General features: G+C 48.3%; 2 protein-coding genes and 1 long non-coding RNA gene across 5 annotated transcripts in view; 1 reads left to right on the top strand and 2 right to left on the bottom strand.

Moving 5' to 3' along the window:
• PIGZ (phosphatidylinositol glycan anchor biosynthesis class Z) overlaps positions 1 to 26,084 on the bottom strand; it is a 145,304-nt gene that overhangs the window by 21,170 nt on the left and 98,050 nt on the right. The window contains exon 4 of one of the 2 annotated variants that reach the window (XM_083612632.1): positions 25,263 to 25,425. The exons of the other annotated variant lie outside the window; for it this stretch is intronic. The gene's annotated coding sequence lies outside the window, so the exon portion shown is untranslated. Of the gene's footprint in view, positions 1 to 25,262; positions 25,426 to 26,084 lie in introns of those variants that run through there. 2 annotated transcript variants of the gene reach the window in all.
• Positions 8,150 to 26,084, bottom strand: part of LOC310762131 (maestro heat-like repeat family member 5) — a 67,627-nt gene continuing 49,692 nt past the window's right edge. For both annotated transcript variants that reach the window (XM_083612626.1, XM_083612627.1), the window contains exons 14-23: positions 23,601 to 23,736; positions 22,599 to 22,720; positions 21,372 to 21,521; positions 12,938 to 13,092; positions 11,760 to 11,907; positions 11,274 to 11,455; positions 10,325 to 10,453; positions 9,213 to 9,327; positions 8,913 to 8,983; positions 8,150 to 8,602 (exon numbers count right to left, since the gene is read on the bottom strand). In XM_083612626.1, coding sequence (XP_083468752.1) covers positions 8,945 to 8,983; positions 9,213 to 9,327; positions 10,325 to 10,453; positions 11,274 to 11,455; positions 11,760 to 11,907; positions 12,938 to 13,092; positions 21,372 to 21,521; positions 22,599 to 22,720; positions 23,601 to 23,736 — 1,176 coding nt within the window. In that variant the 3' untranslated portion in view covers positions 8,150 to 8,602; positions 8,913 to 8,944. The remainder of the gene's footprint in view (positions 8,603 to 8,912; positions 8,984 to 9,212; positions 9,328 to 10,324; positions 10,454 to 11,273; positions 11,456 to 11,759; positions 11,908 to 12,937; positions 13,093 to 21,371; positions 21,522 to 22,598; positions 22,721 to 23,600; positions 23,737 to 26,084) is intronic.
• On the top strand, positions 11,406 to 12,053 carry LOC310762138. The gene is made up of 2 exons (XR_014547885.1): positions 11,406 to 11,535; positions 11,713 to 12,053. It is a non-coding gene; the product is annotated as an uncharacterized lncRNA (long non-coding RNA).

Raw genomic sequence — 26,084 nt, forward strand, 5'->3', positions numbered from 1 at the left:
TGACAGCCAGAAGGGGCAGCGGCAGCAGCGCAGGTCATCGAGGCTTTGACAGCCAGAAGAGGCGGAGGCAGCAGCGCAGGTCATCAAGGCTTTGACAGCCAGAAGAGGCAGAGGCAGCAGCACAGCTCATTGAGGCTTTGACAGCCAGAAAAGGAAGAGGCAGCAGCACAGGTCGTCGAGACTTTGACAGCCAGACCGGGCAGCAGCAGCAGCGCAGGTCATCGTGGCTTTGACTGACAGAAGAGGCGGAGGCAGCAGCCCTGGTCATCGAGGCTTTGACCGCCAGAAGGGGCGGAAGCAGCGCAGGTCATCAAGGCTTTGACAGCCAGAAGGGGCAGCGGCAGCAGCGCAGGTCGTCGAGTCTTTGACAGCCAGAAGAGGCAGAGGCAGCAGCACAGGGCGTCGAGGCTTTGACTGCAAGAAGACGCGGACGCAGCAGCGCAGGTCATCGACTCTTTGACAGCCATAAGAGGCAGAGGCAGCAGCACAGGTCTTCGAGGCTTTGACAGCCAGAAGTGGCAGCGGCGGCAGCGCAGGTCGTCAAAACTTTGACAGCCAGAAGTGGCAACGGCGGCAGCGCAGGTCGTCAAGTCTTTGACAGCCAGAAGAGGCAAAGGCAGCTGCACAGGTCGTCGAGGCTTTGACAGCCAGAAGGGGCAGTGGCAGCAGCACAGGTCATTAAGGCTTTGACAGCCAGAAAAGGAAGAGGCAGTAGCGCAGGTCGTCGAGGCTTTGACAGCCAGAAAAGCCAGAGGCAGCAGCGCAGGTCATCGAGGCTTTGACATCCAGAAGAGGCACAGTCAGCAGCACAGGTCATCGAGGTTTTGACAGCCAGAAGAGGCAGAGGCAGCAGCACAGGTCCTCGAGTCTTTGACAGCCAGAAGAGGCACAGTCAGCAGCACAGGTCATCGAGGTTTTGACAGCCAGAAGAGGCAGAGGCAGCAGCACAGGTCCTCGAGGTTTTGACAGCCAGAAGAGGCAGAGGCAGCAGCACAGGTCATCGAGGTTTTGACAGCCAGAAGAGGCACAGTCAGCAGCGCAGGTCCTCGAGGTTTTGACAGCCAGAAGAGGCAGAGGCAGCAGCACAGGTCATCGAGTCTTTGACAGCCAGAAGAGGCACAGTCAGCAGCGCAGGTCCTCGAGGTTTTGACAGCCAGAAGAGGCAGAGGCAGCAGCACAGGTCCTCGAGGTTTTGACAGCCAGAAGAGGCAGAGGCAGCAGCACAGGTCATCGAGGTTTTGACAGTCAGAAGGGGCAGCGGCAGCAGCGCAGGTCGTCGAGTCTTTGACAGCCAGAAGAGGCAGAGGCATCAGCACAGGTCATCAAGGCTTTGACAGCCAGAAGGGGCAGCAGCAGCAGCGCAGGTCGTCGAGTCTTTGACAGCCAGAAGAGGCAGAGGCAGCAGCACAGCTCGTCGAGTCTTTGACAGCCATACAGGGCAGCGGCAGTAGCACAGGTCATTGTGGGTTTGACAGCCAGAAGGGGCAGCGGCAGCAGCACAGGTCGTCGAGGCTTTGACAGCCAGAAGAGGCATAGGCAGCAGCGCAGGTCATCATGGCTTTGACAGCCTGAAGAGGCGGAGGCAGCACGGCAGGTCATCGAGGCTTTGACCGCCAGAAGGGACTGTGGCAGCAGCGCAGGTCATCGAGGCTTTGACAGCCAGAAGGGGCAGTGGCAGCAGCGCAGGTCGTCGAGGCTTTGACCGCCAGAAGGGACTGAGGCAGCAGCGCAGGTCATTGAGGCTTTGACCGCCAGAAGGGACTGTGGCAGCAGCGCAGGTCATCGAGGCTTGGACCGCCAGAAGGGACTGTGGCAGCAGCGCAGGTCATTGAGGCTTTAACAGCCAGAAGAGGCGGAGGCAGCAGCGCAGGTCATCGAGGCTTTGACAGCCAGAAAAGCCAGAGGCAGCAGCGCAGGTCATCGAGGCTTTGACAGCTAGAAGAGGCAGAGACAGCAGCGTAAATCGTTCAGGCTTTGACAGCCAGAAGGGGCAGCGGCAGCAGCATAGGTCGTCGCGGCTTTGACAGCCAGAAGAGGCGGACAGCATGGCAGGTCTTCGAGGCTTTGACAGCCAGAAGTGGCAGCGGCGGCAGCGCAGGTCGTCAAGACTTTGACAGCCAGAAGTGGCAGCGGCGGCAGCGCAGGTCGTCAAGTCTTTGACAGACAGAAGAGGCATAGGCAGCTGCACAGGTCGTTGAGGCTTTGATAGCCAGAAGAGCCAGAGGCAGCAACGCAGATTGTCGAGGCTTTGACAGCCAGAAGGGGCAGCGGCAGCAGCGCAGGTCGTCGAGGCTTTGACAGCCATAAGAGGCGGAGGCAGCAGCGCAGGTCATCGAGGCTTTGACAGCCAGAAGGGGCAGCGGCAGCAGCGCAGGTCATCGAGGCTTTGACAGCCAGAAGAGGCGGAGGCAGCAGCGCAGGTCATCAAGGCTTTGACAGCCAGAAGAGGCAGAGGCAGCAGCACAGCTCATTGAGGCTTTGACAGCCAGAAAAGGAAGAGGCAGCAGCACAGGTCGTCGAGACTTTGACAGCCAGACCGGGCAGCAGCAGCAGCGCAGGTCATCGTGGCTTTGACTGACAGAAGAGGCGGAGGCAGCAGCCCTGGTCATCGAGGCTTTGACCGCCAGAAGGGGCGGAAGCAGCGCAGGTCATCAAGGCTTTGACAGCCAGAAGGGGCAGCGGCAGCAGCGCAGGTCGTCGAGTCTTTGACAGCCAGAAGAGGCAGAGGCAGCAGCACAGGGCGTCGAGGCTTTGACTGCAAGAAGACGCGGACGCAGCAGCGCAGGTCATCGACTCTTTGACAGCCATAAGAGGCAGAGGCAGCAGCACAGGTCTTCGAGGCTTTGACAGCCAGAAGTGGCAGCGGCGGCAGCGCAGGTCGTCAAAACTTTGACAGCCAGAAGTGGCAACGGCGGCAGCGCAGGTCGTCAAGTCTTTGACAGCCAGAAGAGGCAAAGGCAGCTGCACAGGTCGTCGAGGCTTTGACAGCCAGAAGGGGCAGTGGCAGCAGCACAGGTCATTAAGGCTTTGACAGCCAGAAAAGGAAGAGGCAGTAGCGCAGGTCGTCGAGGCTTTGACAGCCAGAAAAGCCAGAGGCAGCAGCGCAGGTCATCGAGGCTTTGACATCCAGAAGAGGCACAGTCAGCAGCACAGGTCATCGAGGTTTTGACAGCCAGAAGAGGCAGAGGCAGCAGCACAGGTCCTCGAGTCTTTGACAGCCAGAAGAGGCACAGTCAGCAGCACAGGTCATCGAGGTTTTGACAGCCAGAAGAGGCAGAGGCAGCAGCACAGGTCCTCGAGGTTTTGACAGCCAGAAGAGGCAGAGGCAGCAGCACAGGTCATCGAGGTTTTGACAGCCAGAAGAGGCACAGTCAGCAGCGCAGGTCCTCGAGGTTTTGACAGCCAGAAGAGGCAGAGGCAGCAGCACAGGTCATCGAGTCTTTGACAGCCAGAAGAGGCACAGTCAGCAGCGCAGGTCCTCGAGGTTTTGACAGCCAGAAGAGGCACAGTCAGCAGCACAGGTCATCGAGTCTTTGACAGCCAGAAGAGGCAGAGGCAGCAGCACAGATCGTCGAGGCTTTGACAGCCAGAAGGGGCAGCGGCAGCAGCACAGGTCATTGAGGCTTTCACAGCCAGACGGGGCAGCGGCAGCAGCGCAGGTCGTCGTGGCTTTGACAGCCAGAAAGGGCAGTGGCAGCAGCACAGGTCATTGAGGCTTTGACAGCCAGAACAGGAAGAGGCAGCAGCGCAGCTCGTCGTGGCTTTGACAGCTAGAAGAGGCAGAGGCAGCAGCACAGGTCGTCGAGGCTTTGACCGCCAGAAGTGGCAGCGGCGGCAGCGCAGGTCGTCAAGTCTTTGACAGCCAAAAGAGGCAGAGGCAGCAGCGCAAATCGTCGAGGATTTGACAGCCAGAAGGGCCAGCGGCAGCAGCACAGGTCGTCGAGGCTTTCACAGACAGAAGGGGCTGCGGCAGCAGCGCAGGTCATTGAGGCTTTGACAGCCAGAAGAGGCACAGGCAGCAGTGCAGGTCATTGAGGCTTTGACAGCCAGAAGAGGCACAGGCAGCAGCGCAGGTCATCGAGGCTTTGACAGCCAGAAGAGGCAGAGGCAGCAGCGTAGATCGTTCAGGCTTTGACAGCCAGAAGAGGCAGAGGCAGCAGCACAGGTCATCGAGGCTTTTACATCCAGAAGAGGCACAGTCAGCAGTGCAGGTCATCGAGGCTTTGACACCCAGAAGGGGCAGCGACAGCAGCACAGATCGTCGAGTCTTTGACAACCAGAAGAGGCATAGGCAGCAGCATAGGTCATCGAGGCTTTGACAGCCAGAAGAGGCAGAGGCAGCAGCGCAGGTCATCGAGGCTTTGACAGCCAGAAGAGGCACAGGCCGCAGCGCATGTAATCGAGGCTTTGACAGCCATAAGAGGCGGAGGCAGCAGCATAGGTCTTCGAGTCTTTGACAGCCAGAAGAGGCAGAGGCCGCAGTGCAGGTCTTCGAGTCTTTGACAGCCAGAAGGGGCAGCAGCAGCAGCGCAGGTCGTCGAGTCTTTGACAGCCAGAAGAGGCAGAGGCAGCAGCACAGCTCGTCGAGTCTTTGACAGCCATACAGGGCAGCGGCAGTAGCACAGGTCATTGTGGGTTTGACAGCCAGAAGGGGCAGCGGCAGCAGCACAGGTCGTCGAGGCTTTGACAGCCAGAAGAGGCATAGGCAGCAGCGCAGGTCATCGAGGCTTTGACAGCCAGAAGAGGCAGAGGCAGCAGCGCAGGTCATCGTGGCTTTGACAGCCAGAAGAAGCGGAGGCAGCACGGCAGGTCATTGAGGCTTTGACCGCCTGAAGGGACTGTGGCAGCAGCGCAGGTCATCGAGGCTTTGACAGCCAAAAGTGGCAGAGGCAACAGCGCAGATCGTCGAGGCTTTGACAGTCAGAAGGGCCAGCGGCAGCAGCACAGGTCGTCGAGGCTTTGACAGCCAGAAGAGGCGGAGGCAGCAGCGCAGGTCATCGAGGCTTTGACAGCCAGAAGAGGCATAGGCAGCAGCGCAGGTCGTCGAGGCTTTGACAGCCAGAAGAGGCATAGGCAGCAGCGCAGGTCATCGTGGCTTTGACAGCCTGAAGAAGCGGAGGCAGCACGGCAGGTCATTGAGGCTTTGACCGCCTGAAGGGACTGTGGCAGCAGCGCAGGTCATCGAGGCTTTGACAGCCAAAAGTGGCAGAGGCAACAGCGCAGATCGTCGAGGCTTTGACAGTCAGAAGGGCCAGCGGCAGCAGCACAGGTCGTCGAGGCTTTGACAGCCAGAAGAGGCGGAGGCAGCAGCGCAGGTCATCGAGGCTTTGACAGCCAGAAGAGGCACAGGCAGCAGCGCAGGTCATCGAGGCTTTGACAGCCAGAAGAGGCAGAGACAGCAGCGTAGATCGTTCAGGCTTTGACAGCCAGAAGGGGCAGCGGCAGCAGCATAGGTCGTCGCAGCTTTCACAGCCAGAAGGGGCAGAGACAGCAGCGCAGATCGTCGAGACTTTGACAGCCAGAAGAGGCAGAGGCAGCAGCGCAGGTTGTCGTGGCTTTGACAGCGAGAAGAGGCGGAGGCAGCAGCACAGGTCATCAAGGCTTTGACAGCCAGAAGAGGCAGAGGCAGCAACGCAGATTGTCGGGGCCTTGACAGCTAGACGGGGCAGCGGCAGCAGTGCAGGTCGTCGTGGCTTTGTCAGCCAAAAGAGGCAGCGGCAGCAGCGCAGTTTGTCAAGTCTTTGACAGCCAGAAGAGGCAGAGGCAGCAGCACAGGTCGTCGATGCTTTGACAGCCAGAAGAGGCAGAGGCAGCAGCGCAGGTTGTCGTGGCTTTGACAGCGAGAAGAGGCGGAGGCAGCAGCACAGGTCATCAAGGCTTTGACAGCCAGAAGAGGCAGAGGCAGCAGCGCAGATCGTCGATGCTTTGACAGCCAGAAAAGGCAGAGGCAGCAGCGCAGGTCGTCGATGCTTTGACAGCCAGAAGAGGCAGAGGCAGCAGCGCAGGTCGTCGAGGCTTTGACAGCCAGAAGAGGCAGAGGCAGCAGCGCAGATCGTCGATGCTTTGACAGCCAGAAGAGGCAGAGGCAGCAACGCAGATTGTCGAGGCCTTGAGAGCTAGACGGGGCAGCGGCAGCAGTGCAGGTCGTCGTGGCTTTGACAGCCAAAAGAGGCGGAGGCAGCAGCACAGGTCTTCGAGGCTTTGACAGCCAGAAGAGGCAGCGGCAGCAGCACAGGTCGTCGAGGCTTTGACAGCGTGAAGGGGCTGCGGCAGCAGCACGGGTCATCGATGCTTTGACAACCAGAAGAGGCAGAGGCAGCAACGCAGATTGTCGAGGCTTTGACAGCCAGACGGGGCATCGGCAGCAGTGCAGGTCGTCGTGGCTTTGACAGCCAGAAGAGGCAGAGGCAGCAGTGCAGGTCATCGCGGCTTTGACAGCCAAAAGAGGCAGAGGCAGCAGCACAGGTCTTCGAGGCTTTGACAGCGAGAAGAGGCAGCGGCAGCAGCGCAGGTCGTCAAGTCTTTGACAGCCAGAAGAGGCAGAGGCAGCAGCACAGGTCGTCGAGGCTTTGACAGCAAGAAGAGGCAGAGGCAGCAGCGCAGGTCATCGAGGCTTTGACTGCAAGAAGACGCGGACGCAGCAGCGCAGGTCATCGAGGCTTTGACAGCCAGAAGAGGCACAGGCAGCAGCGCAGATCGTCGAGTCTTTGACAGCCAGAAGAGGCAGAAGCAGCAGCACAGGTCGTCGAGGCTTTGACAGCCAGAAGAGGCACAGGCAGCAGCGCAGGTCATCGAGGCTTTGACAGCCAGAAGAGGCAGAGACAGCAGCGTAGATCGTTCAGGCTTTGACAGCCAGAAGAGGCGGAGGCAGCAGCACAGGTCGTCGAGTCTTTGACAGCCAGAAGAGGCAAAGGCAGCAGCATAGGTCATCAAGGCTTTGATAGCCAGAAGAGGCAGAGTCAGCAACGCAGATTGTCGAGGCTTTGACAGCCAGAAGGGGCAGCGGCAGCAGCGCAGGTCGTCGTGGCTTTGACTGCAAGAAGACGCGGACGCAGCAGCGCAGGTCATCGAGGCTTTGACAGCCAGAAGAGGCACAGGCAGCAGCGCAGATTGTCGAGTCTTTGACAGCCAGAAGAGGCAGAAGCAGCAGCACAGGTCGTTGAGGCTTTGACAGCCAGAAGGAGCTGCAGCAGCAGCACAGGCCCTCGAGGCTTTGACAGCCAGAAGAGGCAGAGTCAGCAACCCAGATTGTCGAGGCTTTGAGAGCCAGAAGGGGCAGCGGCAGCAGCACAGGTCGTCGTGGCTTTGACAGCTAGAAGAGGCGGAGGCAGCAGCACAGGTCATCGAGGCTTTGACCGCCAGAAGAGGCAGAGGCAGCAGCGTTGATCATTCAGGCTTTGACAGCCAGAAGGGGCAGAGGCTGCAGCATAGGTCGTCGCGGCTTTGACAGCCAGAAGGGGCAGCGGCAGCAGCGCAGGTCGTCGAGGCTTTGACAGCCAGAAGGTGCGGATGCAGCAGCGCAGGTCGTCGAGGCTTTGACAGCCAGAAAAGTCAGAGGCAGCAGCGCAGGTCATCAAGGCTTTGACAGCCATAAGAGGCGGAGGAAGCAGCGTAGATCGTTCAGGCTTTGACAGCCATAAGAGGCGGAGGCAGCAGCGTAGATCGTTCAGGCTTTGACAGGCAGAAGGGGCAGTGGCAGCAGCTCAGGTCGTTTAGCCTTTGACAGCCATAAGAGGCAGGTGCAGCAGCATAGGTCGTCTCGGCTTTGACAGCCAGAAAGGGCAGCGGCAGCAGCACAGGTCGTCTCACCGTCAGATCCTAAGTGACACCAGATAAAGTCAAGCAACATTTATGGACTCAAGCCTGATATTCACCTGAGAAGGTGGTGCCTTGTTTTGACCCCCAGGCTTGTTGTGACCCATGGAAGGTATAGAGCTGCCGCCCCCCCTTATCAGACAACTAATATCACGTATTTCATAAGCATATAATGTCATGGTTTTACAGTTGGAGTGTGAGCTCAGTTTCTAAAAAGCACCTCTTGAACGGGTTATTTTGTTTTTTGTTTTTTTATAAATATTTATTAAGTTTTCCAATTTTATGCAAATACAAAAAGAAAAAGAAAAAGAAAAATATTGAAAACAAATCAATTTCAATAACAATTTTTTTGAACGGGTTATTTTGGGATTGATTCAGGTTGGCCCCCAAAGCAGCTCACTTCAGTTCAATGGTCTCCAGCAAGAAGCACCCAGCCACTCATGACCCCTCCTGCCCCTTCTCATCCCAAACTGGCCGCAGCAGAAGCTAGACTGGTGCTTCCATTTGGAACTATGGAGTTCTCCGGTGGTTTCTGGTGGGCCTGGACCCCGCATTCCAACCTCTAGGGCCGGGCATGGCCCTCCCAATCTAATTTGCCTCTGCTCTTCACAGTCAGGTACATTTTGGTGGGAAAGGGAAGGAAGGAGTATGAGCTGGTTGGAATCATGCTGAACCAAATGCATCCTAAGCTGGGTCTGAACTGCACGAGGGTTTGGACCTGGCTCATAAAGAGCATGAGATGAGGCTTGAAACTGGAGAAATCTCTTCAGTTCAAAGACTTAGTGGCCTCAATAAATAAATGAAAAAAGCTTATTTGGACAAGCAAAGGATGATGATGATGATGATTATTATTATTATTATTATTATTATTATTATTATTATGTCTCCCCACCCCGATACATAGTGGAACAAAGAGAAAAAAAGATATATAATAAACCAGCAGACACACATAAATCAATCTTTAAAGCAGGCAAAAATAAATACATATGAACTTATACCAGCTTTAAGGTGTTTCCAATAGTACATATAAAAATGTAATTTTAAGAAAAATCTTAGCCTTCCAAAGGTGAAGACTTGTCCATCCATTAACGGAATACCTGTATGATTGCTGCCTGCAGTAACTTGCGCGCTAGGCCACGGAAGTGTCCGTATCGGAGTCGGACATCCCCTAAGTTGGAGCAAAGCCACTGTAAGTGCATCTTTTATTATGTATACATTCATCTTCTATCAAAAAATATTGTCCATATATATTAGACATGATAGCAGTGAATGCAGCTGAAGTTGTACAATTAAATAAAAAATGTGTAAATGCTAAAGAACATTTGACAGTTAAATTGCGAGGAATAAAGAAACCATTAGAAACATTAGAACAGGCATTCCCTTTTTCCAGTTCCTACCTCCAAGTAAAACGCCATGCCGATGGCTCTCTTCTTATTGTTTGGACAGCACATATATTTCCGTGCCAATCGGGCAATCCTCTTGTACTGTTCTGCCGAGGAGGTGAACAAGGTCCTGAAACATAAGAGTAAGAGACAAAGGATTCACAAGCCTGAAGCTGGCAGGAAGAACCGCTCAGCGTTCCTGCACAACAACCACCACCACCAGGTTACAGTGGTGCCCCGCAAGACGAACGCCTCGCAAGACGAAAAACCCGCTAGACGAAAGGGTTTTCCGTTTTGGAGGCGCTTCGCAAAACGAATTTCCCTATGGGCTTCCTTCGCAAGACGAAAGCCCATAGGGAAATCTCCAGGACAGCGGGGAAGCGCGTCTTCCCCACTGTCCTCGGACCTCCTCCGAAGGCTGGCAGCGGGAGGAGGTCTCTCCGCCCCACCGCCAGCCTTCGGAAGGCTGCTCCGAAGGCTGGCGGCGGGAGGAGGTCTCTCCGCCCCACCGGTAGCCTTCGGAAGGCTGCTCCGAAGGCTGGCGGTGGGGCAGAGAGACCTTCGGATGGCTGTCCTGAAGACTTGCGGTGGGAGGAGGGTTTTCCTTCCCACCGCCAACATTCAGAATGCTGTTCTGAATGCTGACGGTGGGGAGGAAAAACCCTCCTCCCACCGCAAGCCCCGGGAACAGAGGAGAAGCGCTGCGCGCCTTCCCCTCTGTTCCCGTACCTGTCCTGAAGGCTTGCAGTGGGGAGAAAAGCCCTTCTCCGCACCGCCAGCCTGGCAAGTGGTCTCCATAGGAACGCATTAATTGATTTCCAATGCATTCCTATGGGAAACCGTGCTTCGCAAGACGAAAAACTCGCAAGAAGAAAAAACTTGCGGAACAAATTAATTTCGTCTTGCGAGGCACCACTGTACTTGAACGCTGAGCAGAGCCTCCCGCCTGCATTCGCTCCATAAGACGCACACACATTTCACCTTACTTTTTAGGAGGGGGAAATTGCGTCTTATAGAGTGAACAATATGGTACATTTTCTGAAATAAATAAGAAGTTTATCCCCATTTCCCCAGAAAGCAGGCCTTGCTCTTCATGCCTCACCTGCCAGTCCTTTTCACCTTCTTACCTTGCCAGAAGACGAATGCCTTCGAAAAAGCTTTCTGGACTTGACAGCATATCCCAGCAGCCCAAAACCTCAAATTCGTCAAGGTATTCAACACGCCCAATCAGTTGTTTCAGGGCCTGCACAGCGGTCCTGAGTCAAGTGAAGGAATTAAGAATATTATATTTTAAAAATTTGTATACTGCCCTTCACCCATAGATCTCCGGGCAGTTCGCAACATAAAAATGCAAGTTAAAAAGCACAAAATACAGAATAAAAACAAGAACCAAAGCAAACCAATAACTCCTCTCCCTCCAACAAACACAGTTGAAAGGGCATAGGAGGTTAATCTGCCAATGGCCTGATTGAAGAGGACCATTTTTGCCTGGCATCTAAAGGCACCTGGCAAGCCTCCCTGGGGAGAGCAACCCACTAATGGGGAGCCACCACAGAAAAGGCCCCTTCTTGTGTGGAGGAGGCACGTGAAGAGGGGCTTCCGATGATGAGCGCAAGGTCTGGGTAGGTTCATCTGGGGAGTTTTAGGTCCTTGACATCTTGCAGTCCAACCCCAACCATCACCCCCTGCAGCCTCCCCCATGTTTCCAGCACAAGCGGCAACCTTTCGGCTGTGATGGAGACTTAAGGTTTCATGACACGTGAGTCCACCACACCCAAATCAGCCCATCGTGCGGGAGAGTCTCCAACATCCTCTCCCATCCTAGGGTCCTTCAGATGTTTTGGGCTACAACTCCCATCTTCAGTCCAGTTGTGCTGGCTGGGGCTGGTGGGAGTTGTGGTCCAAAGCGACTGAAGAGCACAGGGGTTGGGGAAGCCTGGGTCTCCTAGCTATCTAACCTAAGCAGAACCTCCTTGTCCAAATGAAGCCTATCTCTTGGGGGAGGGCTGAGCCATCACCGCTATGGGTCAGAGAGAGAAGGGAGGGGCCCCCCAAATGCATTAGCAGGTCCCTTACGTCAGCGGATCGAGATGCGAAGAGGGCTCCGGGATTAGACTTGTCGCCCTCGAACCTCTTCTTCTCGCCTCATGGACAAAACAGATCCGAGTGCTAAGTGCAAACAGCAGGTGGTGGAACTTGCTCTTCAGGATACCTGCAGCCTCAGGGAATGACAGGATATGACACAGAGCGTTGGTAGCCTGGAGGGACAAGGACAGGAGAACGGCATTCAGCAGAGGTCATCGTCAGATCAAGATCTCAGACGCGACTCAGAGCCCCGGTCCATCTCACTCAGTGTTGTCTACACTGACTAGCAGTGGCTGTCCAGGGTTTCAGGCGAGGGACTCCCCGACATGGAGATGCTGGGGCCCTTCTGCATACAAAGCAGGTGCTCACAGGATGGACCACTTATTAAGATGCACCCCCCTCCCAGCAAGAAGCCCCCAGCCCCATCCAGCTCCCATTCAAAACAATCCAGGAGAGAGAAACTGAGTGGTTTTGTACCGCCATTGGCATTTGAGAAGTGCTGCGTCGCCTGGAAGTGACTTCCGCTTTGGGGTCTTCATCCTGCAGCCTTTTCAGGAGGGGTCTCAGCAGCTTGACGCTGGAATACGGATCGGTCACCAACGACTTCCAGATCGCTGCGGCACTTCTGCAATTTTTCAAAACAGAATTTTTCCTTTTTCCTTTTCTTAAAAAAAGTCAGGCCTTTGATATTTTCTTTATATTGCACATACATTAGCAAAGAAAGAAACCACAACTCGGAGCACAATTTTTTGCAAGTACGAAATTCAATATCATCAGAGCTGCCCAAGGTCCCAGCTCACAAAGGACCAACGCTGCTTCGTTGTTAAGTACAAAAGTCTTTATTGAAGTTCAGTTTCACTTCCAGAGCCGCAGCGCGCAGCTCTACGTCTCAACTGTCAGACCGCTGATGCTCCGTCTGAGTCTCCTCCCCCCTGACACCAATTTAAGATTCTAGCCTTACTCCACCTCTTCCTCAGTTCCTTCCGCCTCTGGTTCCGCCTGTCCGTTGGGGTCTCGCCCTTTCTAGCCTCTTCTGACGCTGAGTCCCCTGAGCCTTCCCCCTCCCTCCGGCGGGCTTTAGGAGCTGGCTCCCCATCCGGGTCTCCTGCTGTTCCCCGCGCCTGTACATTTGAACTTGGCGTGCGCGCCCAGCCGGTAACTTTTTTCCTGACCGTTTCACTGCTGCTGCTGTCACTGCTTCCCCCTCTGGGGGGGCTAGCTGCAACTGACCTCCCCTCCGTTGGAGGCGTGGTCAGCCCTGACTCACTCTCTCTCCCTGCTGGAGGAGACGCTGGCCCTGACACATGTGACTCCTCCACCCCACTACGCTCTGGTGGGGAAACTGGTCCCGATCCCCCACTGCTGCTTTGGGGTTCCCCTCTGGCTCCTTGTTTCTGGTGCGTCCCCCCTGGGACCCCCCTTGCCCTGACCATCGGCGCCCCCTTCTGGGAATCTTCTGATTCGCTGGAGAAGCTCATGGAATCTCTCGGGCCACTGTCATACTCCCCTACGCTGCCCTCGGATTCTTCCCCTTCGCTCTCCATTTCCTCTCTCCCCAGTGCTCCTGCTCCTGAGTCCCTGACAAATATAAATAAATATAAATTAAGAAACCCCTTAAATCTACCCCTCCCCATTTTCACATCACAAAAACTTACTCATCACACTCCATCGAGCAGTCCAACAGGCTGTCTACGACCGGCTGCAGGCGCTTGGTGGCTAGGCTGACAATAGCCGAAAGCGTCTCTTCCTTAGTGCGGGTGTCGGGGATCTGGTGGAGATGGTTGTAAATCTCCTTCACAACCATAGGCAGCTGGAAGAAGATTAAAGAAGACGAGGGTGAGAAAGTGTGGTGAACCTGGAGGACTTCCGGTCAGCGCCGGCGATTAATGGCTGACTTTCCCCCGAGCTCCGGGGGAAGCCTGCTCCGCGGGTTCGGGTCCTGTCGCAACGGCGAAGCGGGGACCCTAAAAAATCACAGGCGCGGAAGCCTGTGAGCGAAGAGATCCGGCAGGCACCTTTTGCACCCCCCCAAAACCGCAAAGAAGCCTTTTTAAAGGCTTTGGAGCGGCAGCGGGAGAACGGCGCGGTGCTGAGGGTCGCTGACAAAGCCTGCTGAGTGAAGCCGCATTGCCATGATCGGAGAGTGCTGATTTCTTCTCTGAAATTTGGACTTTAAAGCAACTACTCGTTAGTAGTAATAACGGGCTTAATTTGAAACAAAATTGGGAAGAAATTTGGTACTGCACGGGAAAGGTACAAAAAGGAAGTCTGCCTCCCCGTTGTGTAAATAACCTGAAGCAAAGAGACTGAAAGCTGTAACTTAAGAGGGAATATTTTTTTGGAACTAGTAATCCATCGTTTGGAAGAGTATTTCCCCCCAACGTTTGACAGGAGCGGAGGGGGGTGGAAATTGAACTTTTTATGCCTGTAAGAAAGGAACGCTTAAAAAGAACGTCCGCTGCTTTGATCTCTGGAGTCGGACTGCCTTGACAGGGAAACTGAATGGTGGACTGTCAATACATTGGGACTGTTTACAACAGTAACTTTATGTAAAGATACAGTGTCTTTGAATGGACTTATATATAAAATAGCATTGAAAATAAATTTGAAACTGTGGCTAATTGGAAAAAAGGGGGCTTTTAAGAGATATTGGTGTTACGAAAAAGGAGCAATGCTGCTGAGTTACTGCTGAGTTATAAAGTTACAAAGTGAAGCTGGAACTTTTCCCCCTAGTGGAGACTTTGTTGTTACAATAACAATCAAGCCACCAGAGTGAGAGCCAGTGGAAATTTCCTTCTCAAAACAAAGTACAAGAGTAAGACGTGACCTTGGCTCCGAATGAGAGTGTTATGGATAAAGAAAAGGGGAAGTCTGAAGAAAGAAGTTTAAGATCAGGCAGACAATACAAGACTGATTTTTCCCACCAGCGGAGAGCTTCAACATCCGGAGGCACGGGCACAGCTGCTGCCTCTCAAACTAAACCAAAAGTTATGTCAGCAGAAGACGCTTTAGCACAAGCACTTGGCAAGATTAATGTATCTTTGGAATATTTAACGAAGCAGGGAACAGAGACAAGTAAACAAGTTGTGGAAACTAATAAACAAATTCAGGAAACTAATAAACAAGTGGCTGAGATCTCAGCAAAAATTGATCTGAACACGAAAAGTATTGATGAATTGGGAAAGAAGGTAAATTCCAACACAGAGACTATTGTAAGACTTTTGGAGGACTCGGCCACAACTCGAAAGATTGCAGAGGAAGCAAAGGAAATAGCGGTTCTCACTGAAGAGAGGATACCACCGGTCATCAGGAAATTGGAGGATCATGATCTGACTTTGTCTATGATTGAACTGCAGAGAAAAGAGAGGAATTTAAGGATAAGATCGGTTCCGGAAAGTGAGAAAGATAACTTGGTGGACTTCCTGACAAAAGAATTTTTGGACTTTTGGCAACAGGGCCTGGAGAAGGAAGAATTTAAGATAGTGAGTGCATTTAGGCTTGGTACAAGACAAAGGAAGAATAAGGCAAGAGACTGCTTAATAACATTAAGGACAAAGGAAGAAAGGGGTAAAATTTTGAATCTGCACTATCAAAAAACCCTGGAGATTGAAAATTCTTACGTGGAGATCTTTAAGGATATTCCGAAGCACATTTTGGACGTAAGAACCTACTACAGAGATCTGGTCGTTTTATTGAAGAAAAACAAAATATTCTTCAGGTGGGAATTTCCACAAGGCCTATCTTTCAAATACAGAGGAAGGAAGATAAGAATAAGAACATTGAGTGATAAAGACAAATTCCTGAGAGACCACGAAGAGGATCTACAGAAGGAGGTGGATTCCGGGCAGGAACTGACATCATTGGGAAAAGGAACACTGGATATATCAGACATATCGAACTTGTCATTTGGTTTGAAACCATCGACAGAGGAAGAACAACTACTTGGAGCAACAGGAATAAGTAAATAGTCTCATCATGGCTCTGCAACTTCTAAGTTGGAATTGTAATGGCTTGAATATGCCTCGAAAGAGGAAAGCTGTTTTTCATATATTGAAGAAAGAACAACTGGATTTGATCTGTTTACAAGAAACACATGTGACGAGGTTACAAAGGAAAATATTGGTGAATAAAAGATTGGGTCAAGAATTTATTTCATCAGACAAAGTTAAAAAAAGAGGAGTTGTGATATATGCAAAGGAAAAATTACTACCGAAATTTGTTTTTAAAGATGAACAAGGAAGATTCCTGGCAATTGAAATTCAAATCCAAGGAGAGAAATTTTTAGCCATAGGAATTTATGCACCGAACGAGGGGAAATCTGAATTCTTTAAGAAGTTGCATGAGATTTTGTTGAACTATATGGATTATAATCTTATTTTGATGGGAGACATGAATGGAGTAGTATCTACTAATATGGATAAAGCACAAAGACAGGTACTCACTAAGGATGGAAGATTACCAAAAACTTTTTTTGAAATGACTGACAATATGGACTTGATTGATATTTGGAGAACAAAGAATCCTCTTGAGAGAGAGGGAACCTTCTTTTCTGAAGCCAAAATGACATGGACCAGAATCGACCAAATCTGGGTTACTAGAGGAATGGCATCAAAGATAAAGAAAGTGGAAATCTGCCCAAAAACCTGCTCCGACCACAATGCAGTAAGAATGGAGATGAAGCAAATATCAACTGGATCCTTTAGATGGAGGATGAATGACACCTTATTTAGAGATGAAGAAGTGTACAAAAAGGCCCAAAAAACTTTGAGAGATTATTTTGAAATAAACATGAACACTAATGTGGAAAAAAGAGTAATCTGGGACGCAAGTAAAGCCGTTATGCGAGGATTTCTGATACAACAAAATGCAATAAAAAAGAGAAGCCAAAATGAGAAAAAAGACAAGATTTTGGAGAAGATAAAAGAAGGGGGAAAGAAACTAAGATCAAAACCAAAGTCCAAAGAGATTTTGAGAGAAATCAAATTGTATCAAACACAATATATGGAGCTGATGAATCAAGAAATAGAATGGAAAATTAAACAAATGAGACAAAAGACATTTGAATCAGCAGATAAATGCGGCAAACTATTGGCTTGGCAAATGAAGAAAAGACAAAAATTAAATACGGTTACAAATCTAGAAGTGGAAGGAAAGAATGTATATAAGCCAAATGAGATTAGAAACTGCTTCCAGAGATATTTTAAACAATTATATACACAAGGGCCGCAGAAAGAGACAGATATAGACAATTTTCTCAAGACTTATGGATTACAAAAAAATTCTTATGAAAGTAAAATAGGTTTGAACCAGAAAATAACTGAACAGGAAATAGAAGGTGCCATTCAAAATATGCAACTGGGCAAGTCTCCGGGACCGGATGGGCTTACTTCCAGATACTATAAAATGTTAAAGGAGTGGCTATTACAACCTATGAAGGAAGTTTGTAATGAAATTTTGGAGGGGAAAAGGGCACCAGAAACGTGGAAAGAAGCTTATATTACACTTATACCAAAGACTGAGACTGAAAAGAACCAACTTAAGAACTACCGCCCTATTTCGTTACTAAATGTGGATTACAAAATTTTTGCTGATATTCTGGCTAAGAGACTGAAAAAAGTTTTGATGGAGGAGATTCACAGGGACCAAGCGGGCTTTCTCCCGAGAAGGCATATGTCAGATAATGTAAGGAATATAATAGACATTTTGGAAAAGCTAGAAGTGAACATAAATACTAAAGCAGTTTTGATATTTGTGGATGCGGAGAAAGCCTTTGACAATATTTCTTGGAGTTTTATGAAGAAGAATCTTCAGGGGATGGGGGTAGGCCAAGGATTTGAAAATGGTATAGGTGCAATATACTCAGAGCAGAAAGCAAAGTTAATTGTAAACAATATGGTTACGGAAGAGTTTAAGATAGAAAAAGGGACACGTCAGGGGTGCCCAATCTCTCCATTACTTTTTATATCAGTCCTGGAAGTCTTGCTGAATATGATTAGAAAGGACCAGTTGGTTAAGGGAGTACAGGTCGGAGCTAAACAATACAAATTGAGAGCATTTGCAGATGATTTGGTACTTACGTTACAAGAGCCAGAATCTAGTACTAAAAGGGTTTTAGAACTAATTCAAGATTTTGGCCAGGTTGCAGGATTTAAATTGAATAAATCCAAAACTAAGGTATTGGAAAAAAACTTAACACCTATGGAAAGGGAGAAGTTTCAGAATGAGACAGGTTTAACTGTGGTTAAGAAAGTGAAATACTTGGGGAACAATATGACAACTAAAAATGTGAATTTGTTTAAAGATAATTATGAAAAATGCTGGACAGAGGTAAAAAAAGATTTAGAAATTTGGTCAAAATTGAAGCTTTCCTTGTTGGGTCGAATTGCAGCTATAAAGATGAATGTATTGCCTAGAATGTTATTTTTGTTTCAAACATTGCAAATTGTTGACAAGATGGACTGTTTCAAGAAGTGGCAGAAAGATATTTCAAAATTTGTCTGGCAGGGCAAAAAGCCCAGGATAAAATTTAAGATATTAACTGATGCAAAAGAAAGGGGGGGATTTGCCCTGCCAGATTTTAAACTTTATTATGAATCAGTGGCTTTTTGCTGGTTGAAAGACTGGCTACTTCTTGAGAATACAGATATCTTGGATCTAGAAGGGTTCAATAATATTTTGGGGTGGCATGCATATTTGTGGTATGACAAGGTCAAAGCTCATAAAGCTTTTAAAAACCATATTGTCAGGAAAGCACTGTATAATGTCTGGATTAGGTATAAAGACCTGCTGGAGAACAAAACTCCCAGGTGGTTGTCCCCAATGGAGGCAAAGGCTGTGAAAAAACTTAATATGGAGTCTAAATGGCCGAAATATTGGGAAATTTTGGAGCAAGAAGGGGATGTAATGAAATTGCAGAGTTATGAGAAATTGAAAGATAAAGTGAGAGATTGGCTCCATTACTACCAAATAATGGAGGTCTTTAAGTCAGACAGGAAAATTGGCTTCCAGGTGGAAAAATCAAAATTGGAGACAGAACTATTAGAATCCAAAACTAAGAATTTGTCAAAAATGTATAACTTGCTGTTGGAATGGAATACACAGGATGAAATAGTTAAATCAGCTATGATCAAGTGGGCACAAGATATTGGTCATAACATTATGTTCGAGGACTGGGAACGGTTGTGGACCACCGGTATGAAATTTACGGCATGTAATGCCTTGAAAGAAAATATTATGAAAATGATTTATAGGTGGTACATGACTCCAGTTAAGCTCGCAAAAATTTACCACTTGTCTGATAATAAGTGTTGGAAATGTAAAGAGACTGAAGGTACATTCTTTCACCTTTGGTGGACTTGCCCAAGGATTAAGGCTTTCTGGGAAATGATTTATAATGAAATGAAAAAGGTATTTAAACATACCTTCTTGAAGAAACCAGAGGCCTTTCTCCTGGGTATGGTCGGCCAATTGGTGCCAAAGAAGGACAGAACTTTTTTTATGTATGCTACAACAGCAGCAAGAATACTCATCGCAAAGTATTGGAAGACACAAGATCTACCCACCTTGGAAGAATGGCAGATGAAAGTGATAGACTATATGGGACTGGCAGAAATGACCGGCAGAATCCGAGACCAGGGAAAAGAGACGGTGGAAGAAGATTGAAAGAAATTTAAGGACTATCTTAAGAAACATTGTAAAATTATTGAAGGCTAGAACGATGTTGATTTAGAAATTAAGGAGTTAAAAGCTGTAATGATTATGTGGTTAAGAAAAGAAAGGTTAAAAAGTACATAGAAATTAGGGAAAGGATTTGCTGAATTGACTTAATTAGAGAATGGAATACAGAAAGGGGAGGTATGAGGAGGTCGGGAAAGTAAGTTTTATGAATATAAGGGATGGAAACTATACCTGTTTTGTATGTGTGTTTTTTTCTTTTTTGGATTGTATGTATTGTTATTGTTTTTGTTTTTACTGTTCTGTTTATTCTGTTTTATATAAATTCCTAAACTTTAATAAATATTATATATATATATAAAAAGAGAAAGTGTGCTGAACCTGTTTCTATTTGGCTTAATGTATGTAGGGTTTGGTGTCAGCGTTACTCGTGCCGGTTCTCTGCTGTTCACTTGTGTTCCTTTGGTGGTGAGAGAGGTTGGGGTTGGCCTAGGGTGTGGTTGTTTGTTTGTGATTGGCTGTGGTGATCTTTGTTTTCGTGTGTGAGTGTGGTGAGTGGGTGTTTTGGATCAGGTTAGCCATATTGATTTGTATGCTGTTGGTGGATTATTGTCATTGTCTTTTTGGGCTGTGTTTGTGATAAAGGGGAGCCATACCAGGATAAAGGCGTCTTCTTCTGTTTGTCCCCGTGTCAGTTTCAGTTTATTGGTTAATTTTTCTAGTAGGGCTGTTTCCCATACTATTTGGTACCATTGGTCCATGCTTACTCCTGACAGGTCTCTCCAGTGTCTGGTTATGGTGTTTCTGGCTGCTGAAAGTAGGTGGGTTATGAGTTCTTTGTGGTGTAAGTGGGCATTGTTGTCTTGGAAGATGTTTAGTAGGGCCAGTTCTGGGGTGATGTCTGTACTTGCTTAGTTATTTTACATATTTCTCGTATGGCTGTTGTCCAGAATAGTTGGATTTTGGGGCATTCCCACCACATGTGGAGGTATGTGCCTGTGGAGGTGCACCCTCTCCAGCATTTTGGTGAGGTTCCTGGGCGTATTAGCGCTAGTTTTCTTGGTCTTAGGTACCACCTGTAGGTGAGTTTCAGAGTGAGTTCTTTTCGTTGATATGGATTTAAAGGGGGGGGGGTTAGACCACATTCTGATCCATTGAGTGGGGTTAATCTCATAGCCTATGTCATTCTCCCATTGTTTTTTGATTGCGTCTAGGGGGTTTGTGGGATTTTGGAGTAGTATTTTGTATATTGCGGATACCATCCTTTTACCGTTTCCCTTTGTTGTTAGGAGGAGGTTTTCAAAGGTTATCAGGGGCCTAGTTGCTGCTGATTTTACTGTTGGATTGTTTAAGAGGGCATGTAATTGGTGTTGTGTTAACCAGGGCATTTGGGTGTCTTCTAGTTTGTCTTGTATTTCTTGTGTTGACAAAGGTTTGTTATTTTTACAGAAGTCTATTAGGCGATATAAGCCTTTGGTTTGCCAGGTTTTTATCTGGAGGTTTTGTGCTGCATGGTGGAATAATGGGTAGTACGGCAGGGGGATTAGTGGGGATGGGGTTGGTATTTTCAATTATGTCCCTCTCTAGGTGCACCCATTGTTTTGTCTCATCTTCTAGTATATATGGGATTATATGGAGTATTTGGCTGGCAATGTAATATGCTTCTATGTTGGGGATTCCCCATCTTCCTTCTGAGGTGGGGAGGTGCAGGTATTTGGGGCTTATTTTTGGTTTTTTATGTGAGAAGATAAAAGAGTGTAGTTTTCTCTGCCATCTGTGGAGTTGTGTTGGGGGAATCCAGATTGGGAGGGTTTGGAATAGGTAGGTTAGTTTTGGGAGGGTGATCATTTTGATCATAGCAAAGTTTTATTAATTGACCTCAGTGTTGTACACATTGTGTTTCCTTTGCACTGAAATGAACAGGGTGGAATAATGTAATTAAAATACTACCAAAGCAGACAGCGAGATGAAAAACAGGGGGGTTGATTTTTGGAAGCCGAACTGCAGCAGGATGGAAACAGAGGCGCGAGCCACAGACACGGAAATTGAAGAAGAAGAAGAAGAGTTTGGATTTGATATCCCGCTTTATCACTACCCGAAGGAGTCTCCAAGCGGCTAACATTCTCCTTTCCCTTCCTCCCCCACAACAAACACACTGTGAGGTGAGTGAGGCTGAGAGACTTCAGAGAAGTGTGACTGGCCCAAGGTCTCCCAGCAGCTGCATGTGGAGGAGCGGAGACGCGAACCCGGTTCCCCAGATTACGAGACTACCGCTCTTAACCACTACACCACACTGGCTCTTCTTACTTCCCACACAATGCCTTCTTACTTCCCAGAAACAAGCTAATTCTAAGTCTGAAGAGAATGTTTAATTTAGAGGAAACCTGCTCCCCCTGCCTCCGTTTTGAGCCTTACGTTTTCCATTTCCATCCCGCATTCCTCAAGGAAGGACCTCAGGAGCTTTCCTGCAGCCTGAGAGACGGCTCTGTCTTCCACTGTCAAGTTGTCAATCGCCTTCAACACGACTTCGTTGATCTGGCTGGGCTTGAGGTGCTCCCCAAAAGCCTGGCACAAAGAAGAAAGAAGAGGGAGTTTTCTTCTGCTCCACACTCTGACCACGTTTCAGTAGTCCAAGGGTGCCTTCACAAACCAAGTGAAAGACATCTCCACTCTGCCTTGAGAGGGTTGAACTAAGTGACCCCCGCGTCCCTTCCAACTCTACAATTCGGTGATTCTATTTATGTGTTTATTTAAATAGCTGAAAGATTTCACAACAAACAAAACTAAAAGTCAGGTGACACCTTGCTATTTTCGATCCACATCTTAAATTGGTTATGACATTGGAACATGAAGAGGTTCAATCTAAAATCAGACTAGAAAATTTAAAAAAAATTCTCGCAGGAACAGAGAGGGTGAATAATAGTGGCTATCCGTTATATAACCAGTGCCAAACAGACTGGGTGGGAACCTGCTGGCGTTGTGTTTAGTTCTTAATATACAACAAAAACACCCACCACAAGGTTGGCATAGTTCATTGGCTTGGCAGTGCCTTGTGAAAGATGTATTGAATGAGTCAACTTTTCCTATTCTTTTTCCGCCCTGAGGAGCCCAAGGTGGCAATGCATGGTTCTCTCTCCTCCCCGTTTTAGTCTCATGAGGTAGGTTAGACTGAGAGACTGTGACTGACTCGTGAGTTTCAGGGCTGAGTGGGGATCTGAACCCTAGGTCTCCCAGCACCTGGTAGAATTTCAATAAGTAGAATTCTGCATGCAGTTTAGGCTACCGGGCACTTGTCTTTGAGCAATTTATTCTAATACAATGCATTTCTGAATGTTATTTACACTAATAGCTCACACATGGATTTTTTTACACACTGTTTGGCATTGCGAAATTCAAGGACATGTGAATTTCAAAGGCGGGTTGTGTTTCAGTTCTCCTATTGTTTCTGAAAGCCTCGATTTGATAGCTTTGGCTTCCAGTGTGAACTGCTCTGAATCTCTCCCTCATCCCTAGAAGGCGTGGGCTGCCTGAGGGCAGGCTGAAGTTGGTGGGGCAGGGCCCCATTGGCCCGAGTGAGCAAATCTTTGCTAACTGGGAGTGGCTGCGGTCTTAGCAATAAAGAGTACAAAAAGCCACCCCTACCTTGGCCACTTTTGCGATGTGGTAGTGGAAGAGGGAGGGCCCAGGGATGAAGAAGTCTTCTCGGACCCATCTGACCATGTTGCCTTTCTTATTTTTATTCCTCCTCTTCTCCAGTTCCTTACCTAAGCAGGGTCGGGTTTTGGAATATGCATGCAAAAGAACCCAGCATTAGTGCTCCCTGCTCAAAACCTCCAGTTTTCCCACTGGGACCAACAAAAACAATTATCGATTTCACCTCAAAAATTATAATTCAGAACTGGGAAAAAGGTTCAGAAGGGGGCAACCAAAAGGACTGGGGTGCTTGTGGAGCTGGTTGCAGCATTTGGGGGGGGTTCCGTTTAGAAAAATGGCGAGGAAGAGGAGACACAATGTATGGCATGGAGAAAGTGGAGAGAGAAAGCTTTCTCTCTCACCGTCAGAACATGAGAACAACTGGACCTCCAATGAAACTGAAGTTTCAGGATGGTCCTTCTTCTTGCAGTGCACAGCTAAACTCTGGAACTCCCTGCCACAGGAGGCACTGATGGCCATGGACCAAGATGGCTTTCAAAGAAGATGAGGCAAATTCATGGAAGAGAAGGCTACCCATGGCTATTAGCCAGTATGGCTATGCTCTGCCTCCATGGTCAGAGGCAGCAAAGTACAGGAGTAGAAAGAGCTTGAATTCTGCTTGCTGGATTCCCACAGGCATCTGGTCAACCCCTGTGGGAACAGGATGCTGGGCTGGGCTGGGCCACTGGTCAGGTCCAGAAGGCTTTTCTGATCTTCTTCAGCAGTGAATCCCTCCCCCAAGACTGCCCTCTCGTCTCTGGCCAACAGGGTGTTGGCGTTAGGCCAGTGCTGGCACGAATTCTGGCCCTCCTGAACTCCCTGATCAACACCAGCAGCAGCCAGCATGGGCAACACTCAGGGATGATGGGAGTTGGAGCAGCCTCTGGAGGGCTACAGATCTCCCACCCTGCGGCTTACATGAAACAAGCCATTTCCCAGCATCGCCCTCACCCATTTTGGCTATCATGATGTAATGGAGATGGTACAAGGCCTCCGCTGACTGCAGGCCAATCTCCTTCACGTTGTCTGCGAGGTGAAGGGACAAGAGCGCCACCAGCTGTCCAAGAAGGGGGAAATCCTGGGATACCTAGGAGGTGGAAAGAGAGAGATGCACAGTCAGCCCTCGTCCCACAGAGCCCAGCAAGAGAAAACCGTCTGGCATGCTTTCAGTCGGCAAAGGTGACAGAGGGGCGCAGGGCAAGAGAGCTGTGCTTAGGTGGCCCACCCTAGGCTTGCCCCAGGGCTTTTTCCCCAGCCAGAACTCACTGGAACTCAGTTCTGGCTGTTGAATGGTTGAATGTTGAATGGTTGAATGTTGAATGGCTGTGTCAGCATTTGGGTGTAGTATATAAGGAGCAGCACCTAGCTCTCCCATTACCCTGGGGGATGAGTTGGTGGTTGGGTCTGGTTTGTTGATGATGTATTTAGTGTATAAGGAGTTTTTGTTTTTGTTATTAAAACCTTGTTTAAGTTATTTTTGAGTCCCTTTTTAATGCATGGTCTCCCCAGCAAGCTCTCTGCAGTGCTACTATACTGCAAATAGCTAACATCTTTGGTTATGGGCCCAGCTGCTGAGTGGATGACTGCATATTTTTGGACTCTGAGAAAGGTTTGAAAACTCCTTCTCCTGTTAGTGTAGTTTCTGTGGGTCTGGAAGAGTTCCAGAATGGTTGACCGGGTTCCAGAAGCCAAGAAGGCTCTGGTGTTCCCACAGCTAACAGATGAGAACTATAGTTTATGGTCTTTTCGGGTGGAGGCGCTTTTGACCTCTAGAGAAGTATGGACCTATGTAACTGATGACCCTCCTGACCCTCAAAACAAAACAAAAAAAAATTTCCTTCCAGTAGCACCTTAAAGACCAACTAAGTTAGTTCTTGGTATGAGCTTTTGTGTGCATGCACACTTCTTCAGATACACATCTGAAGAAGTGTGCATGCACACGAAAGCTCATACCAAGAACTAACTTAGTTGGTCTTTAAGGTGCTACTGGAAGGAAAAAATTTTTTTGTTTGTTTTGACTATGGCAGACCAACACGGCTACCTATCTGTAACCTCCTGACCCTGTAACTAATGCTTGGTCAAAAGGAGATGCGAAAGCCAGGGCAATAATTAATTTGGCAGTCAGCGACCAGCAAGTAGTCTATATAAGAAATAAGAAAACTGCCAAAGAAATGTGGGACAGTCTTGCAGCAGTGCATATTAGAAAAGAGTCAGCGTCCGCATTGACGTTTTTCAAGCAGCTGTACCAGACCAAGTTGCAGCCTGGTGGTGATTTGGCAGCACACTTTTTTTAAAAAAAATTAATATTTATTAAAATTTCAAAAGAAATTACAAAAGTAATAAAGAGATAGAAAAAAGAAAACAAAAGATACAAAATACAGAGGAAATAAAAACAATTAAAAATAAATCCATCATTCCATGTCTTGCCTTTCATTTACTTGTTTCCCTGACCTCCTCACACCTCCCTTTTTTGTATTCCAGTTCGAATGGTTAATTCAGCAAATCCTTTCCCTCTTTGTTTTTATCTTAATTCTTCATCTTAACATATTATAACTTTATATTTTCATCTATTAACAATCCATTTTACATACTCCTTTTTAACATTGTTGCTAAAACCACTTCATTTCATTCCGACATCATTTTAGCATTCCTTAATTTTACAATGTTTCTGTAGATAATCTTTACATTTCTTCCAATCTTCTTCCACCGACTCTTCTCCCTGGTCTCGGATTCTGCCAGTCATTTCCGCCAATTCCATATAGTCCATCACTTTCATCTGCCATTCTTCCAAGGTGGGAAGATCTTGTGTCTTCCAGTACTTTGCAATGAGTATTCTTGCTGCTGTTGTAACGTACATTAAAAAAGTTCTATCCTTCTTTAACACCAATTGGCCGACCATGCCCAAGAGAAAGGCCTCTGGTTTCTTCAAGAAGGTATATTTAAATACCTTTTTCATTTCATTATATATCATCTCCCAGAAAGCCTTAATCCTTGGGCACGTCCACCAAAGGTGAAAGAATGTGCCTTCATTATCTTTACATTTCCAACATTTATTATCGGGCAAATGGTAGATTTTTGTAAGCTTGACTGGTGTCATGTACCACCTGTATATCATTTTCATAATATTCTCTCTTAAGGCATTACATGCCGTAAATTTCATACCGGTGGTCCACAACTGTTCCCAGTCAGCAAACATAATGTTATGTCCAACATCTTGTGCCCATTTAATCATAGCAGATTTAACCGTTTAATCCTGAGTATTCCATTTCAACAGCAAGTTATATATTCTTGATAGTATCTTAGTTTTGGGGTCTAACAGTTCTGTTTCCAATTTTGATTTTTCCACCTGGAAGCCAATTTTTTTGTCCAGATTGTAAGCCTCCCTTATTTGATAATAATGAAGCCAGTCTCGCACTTTATCTTTTAGTTTCTCAA

The sequence above is a fragment of the Podarcis filfolensis genome (genome assembly GCF_964270895.1).
Source record: "Podarcis filfolensis genome assembly, chromosome: 5".
Classification (NCBI taxonomy): Eukaryota; Metazoa; Chordata; class Lepidosauria; order Squamata; family Lacertidae; genus Podarcis; species Podarcis filfolensis.